The following is a 15,900-nucleotide window of genomic DNA, read 5'->3' on the forward strand; positions in this document are numbered from 1 at the left end:
TCACTTTTTATAGCCGGAAAGCCACTGGTGAAATTTTTGTTCCGAGATCCTCAAAATCGCCAGGATGCTGCATTTTATCCTGTGGGAGTTCCGAACTAATGCTGGTAACAACTGTCGTGCAGGTCTTTCAAGCCTTGCAGTATAGAATTACTGATAGAAATGGGCCAGTTAACAGGGAGGAAACAATTACTTAGATGTTGTGAGAGAAGACAGGTTGTATGGCATTTATAACACGGGTGGGTAGTTTGCTCATAAAAGAATGCCTCGCTGGAATTTATCTGATGAAAAGTAAACCACTAAACCTGCTCAAGTGAGAAAGGGTGGCCATCTGCCAGGTAAAAGCATAATCACCATTTAGAAGTGAGCTTTAGCCGCGCTCTGGTCCACACAGGACAGCGTCTCCCGTGGAGAAACCACTTTCTGACTTTTGGTTTTTCTCGCTGTTTTCACAGAGCCTGAGCCCTTGTGAAGCCGGCGATGACAAGTCTGAATGGTCGCCATGCAGAGAAAACTCTTGACATGCCAAAACCATCAGCCCCCAGAGTGCACGTGCAGAGGTCCGTCTCCCGAGACACTATTGCCATCCACTTCTCGGTGTCCGGGGAGGAGGAGGAGGAAGAGGAGGAGGAGTTCCGGGAGCTCTTGGAGGAGGGGCTGGACGACCAGAGCGTTGTAACGGGGCTCGAAGCCAAGGAGGACCTCTACCTTGAACCCGGGGGTGGCCATGGCCCCGCTGGCCCCGGCGCCCAGCTCATCCTGGCGGATGGCCTGTCCGTGTCCCCCGCCGTGGTGCCCGTCTCCGAGAACACCGTAAAGCTGCTGGAGCCCCCTGCTCCGGCCGTACAAGTATTCGGTACCGTGCCACTGGCTCTGTCCCCGGGGTCGTCCTTGTTGGGGCCCTTAGCTAGCTCTCCCAGCGTGTCCTCCCTGTCCGAGCAGAAAACCAGTTCTTCCTCCCCACTGTCCTCACCTTCCCGGTCGCCCATCCTCTCATCCAGCGCCTCGTCCTCCACGCTTTCCAGCGCCAAACCCTTCCTGAGCCTCGTGAAGTCCCTGTCGACCGAGGTGGAGCCAAAAGAATCCCCCCACCCGCCCCGGCACAGGCACTTGATGAAAACGTTAGTCAAGTCTCTGTCCACCGACACCTCCCGGCAGGAGTCCGACGCCGTGTCCTACAGGCCCCCCGACTCCAAGCTGAATTTACACCTGTTCAAGCAGTTCACGCAGCCGCGGAACACAGGTGGGGATTCCAAAACTGCACCCTCTTCCCCTCTGACGTCGCCTTCCGACACGCGCTCCTTTTTTAAAGTGCCCGAAATGGAGGCCAAGATCGAAGACACTAAGCGACGCCTCTCGGAAGTCATCTATGACCCTTTTCAGCTTTTCAGTAAGATTATAGGGGAAGAAAGTGGCAGCCACAGGCCCAAAGCCTTATCTTCAAGTGCTTCCGAGCTCTCCAATCTGTCCAGCCTGAATGGTCACTTGGAAAGCAATAACAACTACAGCATCAAGGAGGAGGAGTGTGACTCCGAGGGGGAGGGCGTGGGGAGCGACCCCGGCGTCCCCAGGAGCGACCAGCCACAGTCCTCCGAGGAGCCCGCGAGAGAGGCGGAACCGAGGAGCTCCCAGGGGAGCGGCCTGAAGGAGGGCGGCCCGAAGACCGGCTCCCTGGTTCTTGAGAAATGCTCTCTGTCTGCCTTAGCGAGCAAAGAAGACGAAGAGTTTTGCGAACTGTACACTGAAGACTTTGACCTGGAACCGGAAGGGGAGAGTAAAGCCGAGAAACTCCCAGAAGGCCCTCTCAAGCCAGAGGGGCTGGCGGACGATGGCCCAGCTCTGGACAGTGACCACGAGGTGGACTCCGCCGCGCAGCAGCTGGAATTACCCGTCAAGACGCTGGGCTGCTTTGTCCTGTGCGTCTATGCGTACCTCATTCTCCCCCTCCCGCATTACGTGAGTGGACTCTTTTTGGGCGTTGGCCTTGGATTCATGACTGCAGTCTGCCTGATTTGGTTTTTTACACCACCAAGTGCTCATAAACATCACAGATTACATAAACATCTACAACACTGGAACCCAAGGTCTCTGGATATCAAAGAACCTGAGATCCTGAAGGTAAGCCTCTCTGCACATGCTGGCTGTCAACCAGCCTCATTGTAGATCTGACTGTATCCTTTTAGTTCACTGTCTCCACCAAGTGTTTGCTCAAGCAGTGTTTCTAAGACTTTGGGATCTCCAGGCACCCAAGACTTGTTTGGTAAACCTCATTCTAGCTCCCATTTTGCCAGTTCACCAGGTAGCTTCGCAAGGATCTCCATGGCTCTGGAGCATTTCCAGTAGCATTTCCATTCGTTTCCATTTCGATCTCTCTCTGAATTTGCCAGGCATTTGCTGCCTACTGAGGATTCATGGTAGCTGAGTCTGTTAGGATTAAATATTCTTCAGGGTAGTGCTTCCCTGGTGGTCCAGCGGTTAAGACTTTATGCTCCCAATGCAGGGTGCTTGGGTTCGATTCCTGGTTGGGGAATTACATCTTGTATATTACAGTGAAGACTTGGCACAGCCAGATAAATAAATAATTAAAAAAAAAATTTTTTGAGACCCTGGAGCAGGGTTAAAGACTCCTGGAATGCAAGAGAAGGGAAGGAGGAAGAGAAGGCAGATTTTAATGTCAGGGTTGGGCTGCTACACGCTGCTCTGTGCACAGTGGGGCCTGGGTTTGAGAAGGAGGCATTACTTTTCTGTGCCTGTCAGATTTTAGGATTTGGACCTCCCGAGGAGTGCCTGAGGCAATTCATTGGAAAGGAAATATTAGAACTTCCATTTGTATTTATTTCCACGTATTTTAAAAGTTTCTGGTGCTTCTATATGTTTCATAATATACACAATTGAAAGCATAGCTGTAGCTTATATAGGTCATAAGTTAAGCACATATACATTTTTTTTTGTATATGTATTTTTAAATTTTAGTAAAATACACCTAACAAAATCTACCATCTTAACCATTTTTAAGTGTACAGGTCAGCAGTATTATGTTTAATATTCAGTCACATTGTTGTACAACCATCATCACCATGCACCTCCATATCCTTTTCACCTTTTAAAACAGAAACTCTAAACCCATTAAACAATAACCTCCTATTTTCCTGGCTATTGCCTAGCTCCTGGTAACCACCATTCTACTTCCTTGGTTGTTGTTTTTATTTTAATACTCTAAATATGTCATATTAGTGGAATCACACCATATTTGTCTTTTTGTGACTGGCTTGTTTCACTTAGAATAATGTCCACAAGGTTCTTCCAAGTTGTAGCATATTGCAAAATTTTATTCTTTTATAAGGCTGCTATTGTATGTATATGCTAACTACATTTTGCTTATTTCTTCATCTGTTGATGGACACTTGGGTTGTTTCTACGTTTTTGCTCTTGTGAGCAATGCTGCTATGAACGTGGGTGTACAAAGAGATGTTTGAGACCCTGCTTTCAATTCCTTGGTTTGTGTACCCAAAAGTGAAATTGCTGGATCATATGGTAATTCTAGTTTTAATCTTTTGAGGAACTGCCATACTATTTTCTACAGTGGCTGTACCATTTTACATTCTCACCAGTAGTGCACAAGGGTTCCAGTTTCTCCACATCCTTGCTGACACTTGTTATTTTCTGATTTTTTGATAATTCAAAGCTTGTTTGGTTTCTCTGTTAACAGGTTTTTCCTCCTCTCTGTTTAAATGAGTGCTCCAAAAAAGGGCACCATGATCTCTATTTACTGCAAAATGAAAACCCCACAAAACAAGGGGAAGAACTCTCAGAGTGCAAAATATTGTTTGTTCTGCTTTATTTTTTTATTTAATAACCTTTTTCCCTTATTTAAAAAAATGCATGATCAATGTTTAAAGAAACACAGAAAACCCTAAGGAAAAAATTATTCTTTATCACAGTAGTGGGAGGGAATTATAGTTAATACAATATATAATTTATACATATACATATTTGGTATATATCCTTGTTTTTTCCTACATTTCTACAAATATGAGTACATCTATCACACATGAACTCTTTTTGTTTTGGTTCAATGGGATCATATACAGTCATATATTATGGGTTGAGTTCTAGACTACCACCATAAAACAAAATATTGCATTAAAGGAGTCAGACAAATTTTCAGTTTCCCAGTGCATGTAAAAGTTCCGTTTACACTATACTGTCGTCTGTAAAGTGTGCAATAGCGTTCTGTCTAAAAAAACAATGTATGCGCCTTAATTTAAAAATACTTCAGGAGACTTCCCTGGTGGTCCAGTGGCAAAGACTCCCATGTTCCCAGTGCAGGAGGCCCGGGTTTGATCCCTGGTCAGGGAACTAGATCCTTCATGCTGTAGCTAAGAGTTGGCACAACAACAAAAAAGATATGCGGTGCCGGAACTAAAGATCCCCCGTGGTGCCATGAAGATTGAAGATCCCATGTGACTAAGACCCTGCGCAGCCGAATAAATAAAAACACTTCATTGCTCCCCAACTTTGTAAATCTACTGTACTTCCATAAAATATATATTTTTAAAAAAGTTATTACTGAAAAAATGTCAGCCATCAGCTGACAGTGCAGGGCTGCCACAAACCATCAATCTGTAAACACACAACGTCCGTGAAGCTCAGTAAAGCAAAGCGCAGTAAGATGAGGTATGCCTGTGTTCTGCAGTTCAACCTTTCTCCCCCCTTTCACATGGTAATATGTTATGAGAGTGTTTCTTTTTAAAGAGAAGCTGGTGCTCAGTCTTGAGGCTGTGACACACTTAAGTGTAGCGTTCATATAAGAAGTGGAGCAAAAGTGATCATTATGCATGGTTGCTAAGCTTTTACGATAAGGGTGGTGCCGCGTCTACCTGAATTACATGCCCTGTAAGTAAGTTAGTGCTAACTTTAGCAAAGAAAAATGCTGCTTACATTGCTTCCAGTGCCTAATGACTGACTGCAGTATTCCGTTTAATCTGATTTGAGCTCTTAATTGTCTTGGGAAGATTTTAATTTTAATCCGTCGGTCTTTAGTGCTGAGACGACAATTTACTAAGTTTTCTACTAATTAGTCAAGAATTTACTAACTACACAGAAGATGCCAAAGTTATGGCACAGTGTGGTTGCTTTGATCTGATAATGAAACAGTAAAGGCAGCACTACGAAGCTGAGCACCGACAGGGGCCTGGCTGAATGTTGGGTATAGTATCTCATTTAATCCTCACCACAGCCCTCTCCAGTTAGGTAACGTGCTCATGAGGATGTGGACGCACGGAGAGGGTAAGTTACTCGCCCAAAGTCACACAGGGGAGCCAGGCAGGACTGAATTTTTGTTTTCTTTTTAAGGAAGGTGTTTTACCCTTGGTCCCTGCGATAAACATATTTGGATTTTCCTTGCAGAGAACAAATACTTCAGTGCTGTCATGGACTGACACCTGTAATTCAAGCAAATTGTACGTTGTAGCCTGAGGTCTTTTGTTTGGTGCACAGGGCTGTTTTTAGACACCGGGCTAAATACATTCTCTATTTTAAAAGGGGCCACTACCAAGAATTGGAAGGGTAGGATGTGTGTTGCAAGTTGAAGATCTCAAATGCAACTGTGCTTTGGGCTTGATTAGTTTTACTGAGTATAGGAAATCACACTCTGGGGAAGCATTTTAAAAAGATGACGCTTTAGGGACATCCCTGGTGGTCCAGTGCTTAAGAATCCACCTTGCAAGGCAGAGGACAAGGGTTCAATCCCTGGTCTGAGAACTAAGGTCCCACATGCCAAGGAGGAGCTAAACCCGCTTGCCACAGTGAAAGACCCCGCATGAGGGGATGTCCTGTGTGTCACAGCTAAGACCTGACGCAGCCAAATCGAAAAAAAAGACACTTTAAAACATTTAGCAGTGTTGACATTAAATTTAGGACACAATCTTGTGATAAGAAAAGGATAGTATAATAGAGCCTAACTTTGAGCATCTGCCTTCTGTTCCATTTTCTCATTAGACATTGTGCTTTCTGTATGAGGTAGGATAACATTTGCTGTTGTAACAAATTAGAAGTCTGTTCCTTGCCTTCTTAACAGTCCAGTATGGGTGTTCCTGGCGGTAGGTGGATGGGGGCCCATGTTGGTTAGGAGCCCAAGTTCCTTCTATCCTGTGGCTCGGCAAACTTCTTAAAGAGCTAGATAGTAGATATTTACCCCAACCCCAGGTGGCGCAGTGGTTAAAAATCCACCTGCCAATCAAGTAGATGTAAAAGATGTGGGTTCGATCCCTAGGTCTGGAAGATCCCCTGGAGGAGGAAATGGCAACCCACTCCAGTATTCTTGCCTGGAAAATCCCGTTGACAGAGGAGCCTGGGAGGCTACAGTCCATGGGGTCGCAAAGAGTTGGACATGCCTGAGCGCGCACACACACAGAGTAAATATGTTAGACTTACGGCTCTGTTTCTGTTGCAACCCATTTAGCTCCTCGTTGTAGCAGAAAAGGAGCTGTAGGCCATATGTGAATGAATGAGTGTGGCTGTGTTCCAGTAAAACTTCATAGAAACAGGCCTTAGGCCCAGGTTGCTGACCCCCGCCCTAAGTTATTAGAGTTCCTTGCATCCAGCTGGCAGAAGGGGAAAGAGAAAGCAAAGAGAAGGTGTACCTCCTTAAATGCCTGGACCCAGAAGTGACACACATCACTTCCATTCATGTTCCACTGGGGTGAGCTAGTCCCACAGGCCCTCCACAACGCTAGAGGCCCTGGGAAATCTAGGACTCAGTGGGGCAGCTTCTTCTCTGCAGTGGCTCTACACTGTGGAAAGGGTGAAAGTGTTAGTCGCTGAGTCGTGTCCAGCTCATTGTGACCCCGTGGACTATATGGACTGCAGCCCACCAGGCTTCTCTGTTCATGGAATTCTCCAGGCAAGAATACTGGAGTTGGTTGCCATTTCTTTCTTCAGGGGATCTTCTCAATCCAGGAATGGAACCTGGGTCTCTTGTAGTGCAGATTCTTTACATTCTGAGCCACCAGGGAAGCCCCTTCCCACTATGGAAAGAGATGCCTAAATTTTGAAGGCACAGCTAGCCTTCTCTACCTCACTTTCATAGAACTTATCAAAGCTATAGTTGTCTGTTTACTCTCTGTCTTCCCCAGGACACCAGAAGCTTCATGAACGCACAGGCCATGGCCATCTTGTTCATCACTGTGTCCTCAGCCCCTGACATGTACTAGGCACGTGTTAAGTGATGGATGGATGGATAGATGGATGAATGAATGAGGTTTTAATCTGAAAATGTGGGCACTAAGTTAATATTGACCCTGTCATCTCCCTAAGAAGTCGCTTTAAAAAAAAAAATCCCTGACACTTGCATTTTTGGGGAAAAACGTTTAGTCAAGCTTTGAGGGGGCTGATTTCATGTTGATGTATGGCAGAAACCAGCACCATATTGTAAAGCAATTATCCTCCAATTAAAAATAAAAAGATTTGAGGGACTTACCTGGTGGCCCAGTGGCTAAGACTCCATGCTCCCAGTGCAGGGGACCCAGGTTCGATCCCTGGTCAGGGAGCTAGATCCTACATTCCCACATGTGGCAACTAAGACCCAGCAGAGCCAAATAAATTTTTTTTAAAGAGATTTGATAAGACTGATCTTTCAAGAAGATAAAAAATAATTACAATAAAAAGTACAGCTTACGGAGAGTTTTTTCTTTTTCCACAGCAGTGGAAAGGCCAGGATGGTCCATCTTTGACAGGGTTTGAAACTTGATGTTTGCTGCTTAGAAATTGCCTGGCAGCAAGTCTGCTCTCCTCTTACCAGTGCTCATACAGTGAGTGCAAAGGGAGTAAGGAATGAGGAATGCATGCCAAGTAGAGCGTTGGAGAGATGGGGATGGTGGCGTGTTCGCAATTTCCATTCCGCCTCCAGATTTATGGCTTTTAAAGTGGTGCAGAAGACGGGCCTTGGTTTCTTTATAAAGCAGTTCTGTGAACCTGTTTCTAGTGGGAGTTGAAAGAGTCACTTTTTGAAAAATGGCTTGATTTAGGGGATTCATCAGTGGGTTTATTTCCTGTGCATCTGATGCTATTTAGTTTTTATAAAGGACATAATGCAATTCTTGAGGGCAGGTAGGGAATATTTTTTAAGCATTCGGTAAGACAGGAGACTATAAAACGTCATTTTGTGGTAGAATGTGCTAGTACAGAGGCCCAGCCCCTTGATCTGCAGGCTGCCTGCCCTTCATCTGGAAGCCCCCAAATATGTCAGGCAGGAAGCTTGGTGCTCCGGACTGTTTTAGGAGCCAGTGTGGTTTGAAACCTCTGAACCATAGACGTTCTCATTGATGGGCCCGGGAAGTCCTTGCAGCCTGGACTGAGAGCCTGGTTCCTTTATTGGCGTCATAAACAATTAAAGGAACACTGCAGTTTTTCTTTGATGTGCCTTCACATGACAAGGAAAAGGAGAAGAAAAGTAAAGCTTTTCTGTACTTTATCCAGGTGGTTTTATTATTCCAGCCACACTGCAGGCATTTGTGTTTAAAAATGACACTGCAGCAGTGATGAGTGTGGGATGGTGAGCCAAAAAGACTACTTTGCAACCAAGCTGCAGCTGTTCTCAGAGACTGTTGTGGGGTTAGACCTCATGATACTCTGCCACCACGCACCCCAAGCCCCGCCAGTCAGCAGCTTTGCTGTCTGGAACAGGAGCAGTGGCGAAAGAGCTGTCGCAGTATACGCAGGATAATTCTCAGAACCTTCTCCAAGGCCTGCTGGTTCTTAATGATGGGAATTCATAGCTGATACGAAGCACAAAACAGGAGGAAAAAGTTGCTACCTGCATTCATAATAAAGTGACATATGGGGGACTTCCCTGTTGGTCCAATGGCTAGGAGTCCATGCTCCCAATGCAGGGGGCTTGGGTTGAATTCCTGGCCAGGTAACTAGGTCCCACATACCGAAACTAAGAGTTCGCACGCTGCAGCTAAAAGATCTTACATGCCGCAGCTGAAGATGCCACCTGCAACTAAGACCCGGCACAGCCACATAAAACAAAGTGACGTGTGAACACATGGAAGCCAGGGGAAGACCCAATGTTAGGAGAAGCTAATGGAACCTACAAGCATGGAGGTCTGGGTAAATTAGCTCCAGGTGGGGCCTTGTGCATACCACTGAGTCCAAGGGCATCCTTGTGGGCGACACCTCTAGGCAGTAACCTTCCAGTTTTACTTTGTGCGACTAGCTAGATACGCTGAACTAGGGGCCCTGGGAAAGAACGAGAGAATGAGGCATCTCATATTCGCACTTGGAATGTTTGCCTCGCTGAGTGTTCTTAAGCACATTGGATGCTCTTTCTTCTCCAAGATTGTACTTGTCTCATGACCAGGAGTGTAGAGTCAGACTCCGTAGCCTCAGGTTCCCCATCTGCATACTGTACCAACTGTGGATCAAAACTACCTGGATACAATTCCAGAAAGTTTCAAAAAGCAAAGCTTGAATTTGCTGCATGTGGGCAACCCACATGCCAGCAACTATTTACATTGTATTTCCAACTATTGACATAGCGTTAACACTGTTTTAGGTAAGATGATCCAGTGGCTAAGACTCCATGCTGCCAAGGCAGGGGGCCTGGGTTTGATCCCTGATTAGGGATCTAAATCCCACATACTGCAACTAAAAAAAAAAATCCTGCATGCCGCAACTAAGACCCAGCTCAGCCAAATTAATTTAAGTTTTTAAAAAGTTTATGAGGAGGATGTGCATAGGTTACATGCAAATACCACACCATTTATATAAGGGGACTTGAGCATCTATGGATTTCATTGTCTGCGGGGGTCTTAGAACCCTCGGATGCTTAGGCACGATTATATTCGGTGACATTCTTGCACACAGAGTTTCCACATGTCCATAATGAGATGCTTCCTAAAGATTTTGAAAGGCTCTGGGTTTATGTCTGAGTGTATGACTCATGTAATTGTAAATTATATTCATGAGTAAAGTCTTTACCTCAGACTTATAAACCACCTGCAGAACCCAGCAGTAGGGTGTTGGTTTCCATAGTGATGACCTGTTTTAGAAAGATATGGCCTATAGGTTGACTAATACTACATTTACACCATTGCCAAACTCACACATTAATTTTGGAGAACCTTTTCTCCTTGGGTCATGTCACATTTATGTATTGTCACATTTAGATATTTAATAAGAGGTATGTTGTTGTTCAGTCACTAAGTTGTGTCTGACTCTTTGCGACCCTATGGACTACAGCACACCAGGCATCTCTGTCTTTCTCTGTCTCCCAGAGTCTGCTCAAACGCATGTCGGTTGAGTCAGTGATGCCATCCGACCATCTCATCCTCTGTTTCCCCCTTCTCCTTTTGGCTTCAGTCTTTCCCAGCATCAGGGTCTTTTCCAACGAGTTGGCTCTTCTCATCAGGTGGCCAAGGTATTGGAGCTTCAGCTTCAACATCAGTCCTTCCAATGAATATTTAGCATTGATTTCCTTTAGGATTGACTGGTTTGATCTCCTTGCAGTCTTCTCCAACAACACAGCTCAAAAGCATCAATTCTAATAAGAGGGATAGGTTTTTATAATTGTGTTCCCTAAATACAGGCTGTGATTTTGACATATTAAAGAATACTTTTGTAGGGAGAACATTATCAATTTTGAGAAGAAATTCTAACTTGTAACTTTAATCTCAATTTCATGCAATTCTTTCTTTTAAGAAATTAGAGTGAGCAAACCTTACGGCAAAAACAGCCTCATTACATTCAGCCAAAAGAGACTCGTTGCATACAGCCGGAAAAGGTTGCTCTTGGTTGGTCTCTTAGAATTCTCAGTACAATGAGTACAGGAAATTAAAAAAAAAAATTTTTTTTTTCCACATTGTACCTAACTGAAAATACCCTGCCCCTGTAATATGTCACTTAAATTTTTCTGTCTGGCTTTTATAATCGCAGCTATTTCCCAGTGCCCTTGTTGCTAGGAGAGTTTGTCAGGTGAGGTGTCTCAGTGCAGACTGTCTCACTTACCCCATGTTTTGAGTTGGTTGGAGAAGCAGCTGTGTGGAAAATGCCTCTTGATTGCATAGGAACCATGGCAAGGATGTCAGGCTACCCTGGAATGATTTTTTTTTTTCATCTTCTTAATGTTTTATTGTAGGAAATTTCAAGTATACTCAAAAGTAGAGAGAAAAGTATAATGGATCCCCCTGAATCCAATACTCAGCTTCAATAATTATTAACATTCTGCCAGTTTTCCTTTTCACCTATTAACTTACGGCATGGCTAAACCATAATTCTGGTCCACCTACATGTAACTACAGCTTGTAGCATTACTTCCTTGGGAAAATGCATCCTGAATTCCTGCTCGGTACCGGGGGACCATCCTTTATGGTTTTGTTCCAGGTGTCATCTAGGAAGGAGGAGAGAGGCGTGGGCATTATGAGTCTGAGGTTTCTCAAATCATGTTTTTTGTTTTTTTTTAGAAGAGTAAGATATTAACCATGAAAAAATATCATTGCTAAATACCTTTTCACATCCAAATTTTATGTGTCATGCAAAGGAAGATACAAAACCCATCGAAGATTGTTCTTACTGTACAATAATTAGCCTTTAAGAATTAGCTTTTTGCCATTCCCCCAAAGACAAGAGATTATAGGCAAGATAGCCCCAGCGTATGAGCATGCTGGCTTCTTGGTGCCCCAGCGGCTCTTGTGAACTCTGTTTCATTCTGTCTCTCCATTCAGTAGTCTCCAAAATAGGTTGCTGAAGACATAATCCAAGAAGAAAATATTGAAGTTTCTATTTGCATATGTATTTTTATTCTTTATCTGTAAGAAAGTAAATAAGCTTTGCTAATATTTAACATGCTGCTGCTGCTGCTAATTTGCTTCAGTCATGTCCAACTCTGTGTGACCCCATAGGCGGCAGCCCACCAGGCTCCCCTGTCTCTGGGATTCTCCAGGCAAGAACACTAGAGTGGGTTGCCATTTCCTTCTCCAGTGCGTGAAAGTGAAAAGTCAAAGTGAAGTCGCTCAGTCGTGTCCCACTCTTCGAGACCCCATAGACTGCAGCCCACCAGGCTCCTCCATCCATGGGATTTTCCAGGCAAGAGTAGTAGAGTGGGGTGCCATTCCCTTCTCCAGGGAAGGTGCTAGAAGGGTGATTAAAAAGCTTGATTTCATCTCTGTGAGAACTGGAGTCTGGAGATAATATTATCAACAGAGAAGAGGACGAGACATAGAAATGACCAGTGCCAGCATCTTCTCTCACAGTCCCTTCCCAGGCAAGCCTCAAGAACAGACAGAAGTAGATAGGGTGTTCCTCACCCAAAGACGTTCCTTTCCTAAGTTACTGAAGGTGAATCGCTTTCCTCAACCTGGGCTTCTCTTGTTCCACCTGAAAATTCAGAAATCTAGAGCCTGACCATTTGTTGACCTTTGGTCAATATCCTTGGAAATTATCAAGAAGACTGTTTGAAATATGGATTTACATCCATTATCATTAACAGTGAGCCTCACCCTATAAAGTATATAAATTGAGCCTTGATGTGTCAGCTGAAGGTAGTACAAAGCTGTTAGAAAGTAATAACTAAGTTAGTGAAAAGGCTAATTATTATATATTTCATTTTTTGCTCTTTATTACTGTTTTTAATTTTTATAAAAGCTGTATTTTATAAAAGCTGTGTTAGAACATGTATGTATTGATAGTTTACAAGTAAATGTATATATTGTGAGTATTCTCAAAAACATTTAACTGATAGGATGTGTGAGCTAAAGCTGATTTGCTAATTTATTTGCTTGCTAATCTGCTTTACAATTTCAACACTTGTTAATATGATTTAATATTTATTGTGTATTGACATAAATCAGACCTTGATTGTTTCATTGGTTCATCTGATATTCAGTGTTATTTTTCTAATGTACATGATTGTTATCTCCTACCTGAATCACTGTCTGCCAATGCAGATACCTGAATTTGCAAGCTGCCCCCAAAGACAGGAAAAACTAGGAGGACAGCCGTTCTCCCAGGCTGACTGTGGCTTCAACCCTGACTGCAGTGCGTCTGGTGACACTGCCGTGAAGGTGACCTTGAAGCCGGCAGTCAGAGGATGCGGATGGTATTGATGCTGGTGCTTTCCTCCCTTAATGGACTTTTAATTTTTTTTAAGATAGTGTCTTGAAGCAGCATTTATTTTGAATGTTTTTTGGCTTGAGCTGTCATTCATAGTGTGAGTTCTGTGTCTGTAGTAGGTCTATGTGTCTTTCATGGGTAAAACCAGATTAGCATCTAAAGTTTAGCAGACTGTTCCTGCCATATTCTCTAAGTCCATGATCTGTGATATTACGTTTTAGCTGATGACTCTGGTTCTAAACCATTAATACATCAAAAAGGTTGGAGCCTGGCAAAGTGAAAACCCTGCTTAATTTTAGTCTGGGGGACAAAAGAAAAATAACCACATTTTTTGTGTGCTTCAGAGATGATTTCAAAGGCAGGGACCTCCGGTCCTGGCTCTGTTCTTGTGTTTAGGGTTTGCTCCTTCTCTGAAAGACCAGATGAAGGAATGATGCAGGGGCAGGCAGCCTTGCGGCCAGCACAGCTGTGTGACAGCGGGATGTCGGCCCAGGCACTCCACACACTGAAGACAGAAATCCCCATTTCTTCTTCAGGCCAAAGGGCTGGCGCATTTATCTGGTCAGCTCAACATCAAGCTGACGAAGAGAGCACTGGCCTTGACCTCCCGATTGGCACTGTAACTGAAAGTGAGCACAGTAGTAGTTCTTCCAGAGTTTATTATTTTGCAAAAGGTTAATTATAGCTTTTAATCTTCTCAAGTATTAAATGAACCCCTTTATAGATTGTGGTTTGTACTTTCAGCCACTCATGGCTTCTAAATCCAGCAAAGAATTGAAGAGAAACCCCTGACCTTTTACAGCTGGGATCACAGGACCAGTCTGTGGGCCATACAGCTGCAGACCGGCTGACTGTAGTCATTGTCCCCCGCAGCGGCCGGCCCTGTGTCTCCATGCTGACAGTTCTAGCGTCCGAAAGAAACAAGGCTTGTCTAAGACTCTCTGGTGTGGGTTGGGAGTGTCTCTGAGTTCTTTGCATGCATGCCTGCTAAGTCGCTTCAGTTGTGTCTGACTCTTTGTGACCCCACAGACAGCAGCCCACCAGGCTCCGCTGTCCACAGGATTCTCTAGGCAAGAATACTGGAGCGGGTTGCCATTTCCTTCTCCACTGAGAAGTTCTTTAGTTGAGCTGTTGAAATGGAATGAGTTACTAACTGTATCTGTTTCCCTTTATTCCCACCCCCGTGTCCCATAACAAAACAAAGTTGGAGAAAGATCTTACTTGGTAAGCAATTCAGGGTTCAGAACTTTAGAACAGTTGAGCAGCAGACACTTGGTCACTATATGGGGAACAAGATGAAGGTGCTGGAACTGCTGTGCTGCTCACAAGGTTGGATATTTGGCAGCTTCGGTCTGGAAATTCTATGTATAGCTTCATCCAGGGAGTAGGTCAGGCCCCAGGAAAAAGTTAGCTGATTGCTGGTATCAGAAGGCAGTCATGGGACTTCTGGTGGTGCAGTGGTTAAGACTCCATACTTCCATTACAGCGGGTGCAGGTTCGATCCCTGGTCAGGGAACTAAGATCCCACATGCCACACGGTGAGGCCAAAAAAATAAAAATTAAAAAAAGGAAAAAATCTCGTATTTTGGGACTTCTCTGGTGGTCCAATGGTTAAGACTCTGAGCTTCCACTATAAGGGGGTGTAGGTTTAATCCCTGGTCAGGAAACTAAGATCCTGCATGCCATGCGATGCAGCCACACACACACAAAAGAAGCAGTCAGAGTTTGTACTGGGTAATTGCTCTCTGCATGGGCAGCCTGGATTCAGATTAGTAGGAGCGCATTCAGGGGCAGAACAGGGAACTCAGAGAGCCGTAGTGCCTGGCCACCTGTTGACCTGAGCCTCCCAATGGCCAGTTTGCATCCTGGATGCCTGACAATGTGGATCAAGTAGCAGCTCTTGTGATTCTCTCGGGGTTTCCTATCAAAGCTTGTGATGTTCCAGAGAGCCCTCCATGGGAGTGGGGACATCTGGGCTCCAGTCACAATACTGCTTTCTCTGATAAGTATTAGAAAGTGTTAGTTGCTCAGTCATGTCCAACTCTTTGCAACCCCATGGACTGTAGCCCTCCAGGCTCCTCTGTCCATGGAATTCTCCACGCAAGAATACTGGAGTGGGTTACCATTCCCTTCTCCAGGGGATCTTCCCGACACAGGGATCAAACCCGGGTCTCCTGTGTTGCAGGCAGAATCTTTACCATCTGAGCCACCAGGGAAGTGGCTAATTCAGTTTCCAGCCTGGAAAGCATTAACAGTTTTCACTCTTTGGTGTCTTTCTGAGTTGCTTCTTCTCTTATTCTGTGCTCTTTGATGCAATTATGGTTTGATTTTCCTCTTTGGGAACAGTGACCAAGTCTTCTACTTCAAAGTAAACCCTGCAGCCCCTGCGCTTAGTAGGATCTCAGCTCATTCCTGAGCAGCCACAACTGTGCCTACAGGCTATGACGGACACACCAACCTGTCCTGCTTACTTGTGCTTTACAGATTTTATTCAGTACTCATAGCCACCCTCTGAATTAGGCTGCATTTATGTAGTCAGTCGACAAACGTTTGTTAACAACTGTGGTTGTCTTGTGGAGTCTTCAGTTAAGTAAACCAGGCAGTTAGTGAATGAAGGATAAAGGTAACAAAGAACAGAGTTTAGGAAATCCAGGAAGCTCCCTGGGAAATGTGATATCTTTTCCGTGACCCAGGGGTTGGGCAGATGTTGGCCAGGCTGAAGGTGGGGTTGTGCCATGGAGATGGGGTAGGAGCCCAGACCTCAAAGGCAGACAGACTTGGTTTAAGTCC

The 15,900-nt window shown here is 44.7% G+C and overlaps 1 protein-coding gene across 4 annotated transcripts in view; it reads left to right on the forward strand.

Moving 5' to 3' along the window:
• TEX2 (testis expressed 2) overlaps positions 1-15,900 on the forward strand; it is a 120,441-nt gene that overhangs the window by 53,291 nt on the left and 51,250 nt on the right. For all 4 annotated transcript variants that reach the window (XM_055575511.1, XM_055575514.1, XM_055575512.1 and 1 more), the window contains one exon: positions 453-2,115. In XM_055575511.1, coding sequence (XP_055431486.1) covers positions 478-2,115 — 1,638 coding nt within the window. In that variant the 5' untranslated portion in view covers positions 453-477. The remainder of the gene's footprint in view (positions 1-452; positions 2,116-15,900) is intronic.

This window comes from Bubalus kerabau, chromosome 4, assembly GCF_029407905.1.
Source record: "Bubalus kerabau isolate K-KA32 ecotype Philippines breed swamp buffalo chromosome 4, PCC_UOA_SB_1v2, whole genome shotgun sequence".
In the NCBI taxonomy this organism is placed as follows: domain Eukaryota; kingdom Metazoa; phylum Chordata; class Mammalia; order Artiodactyla; family Bovidae; genus Bubalus; species Bubalus kerabau.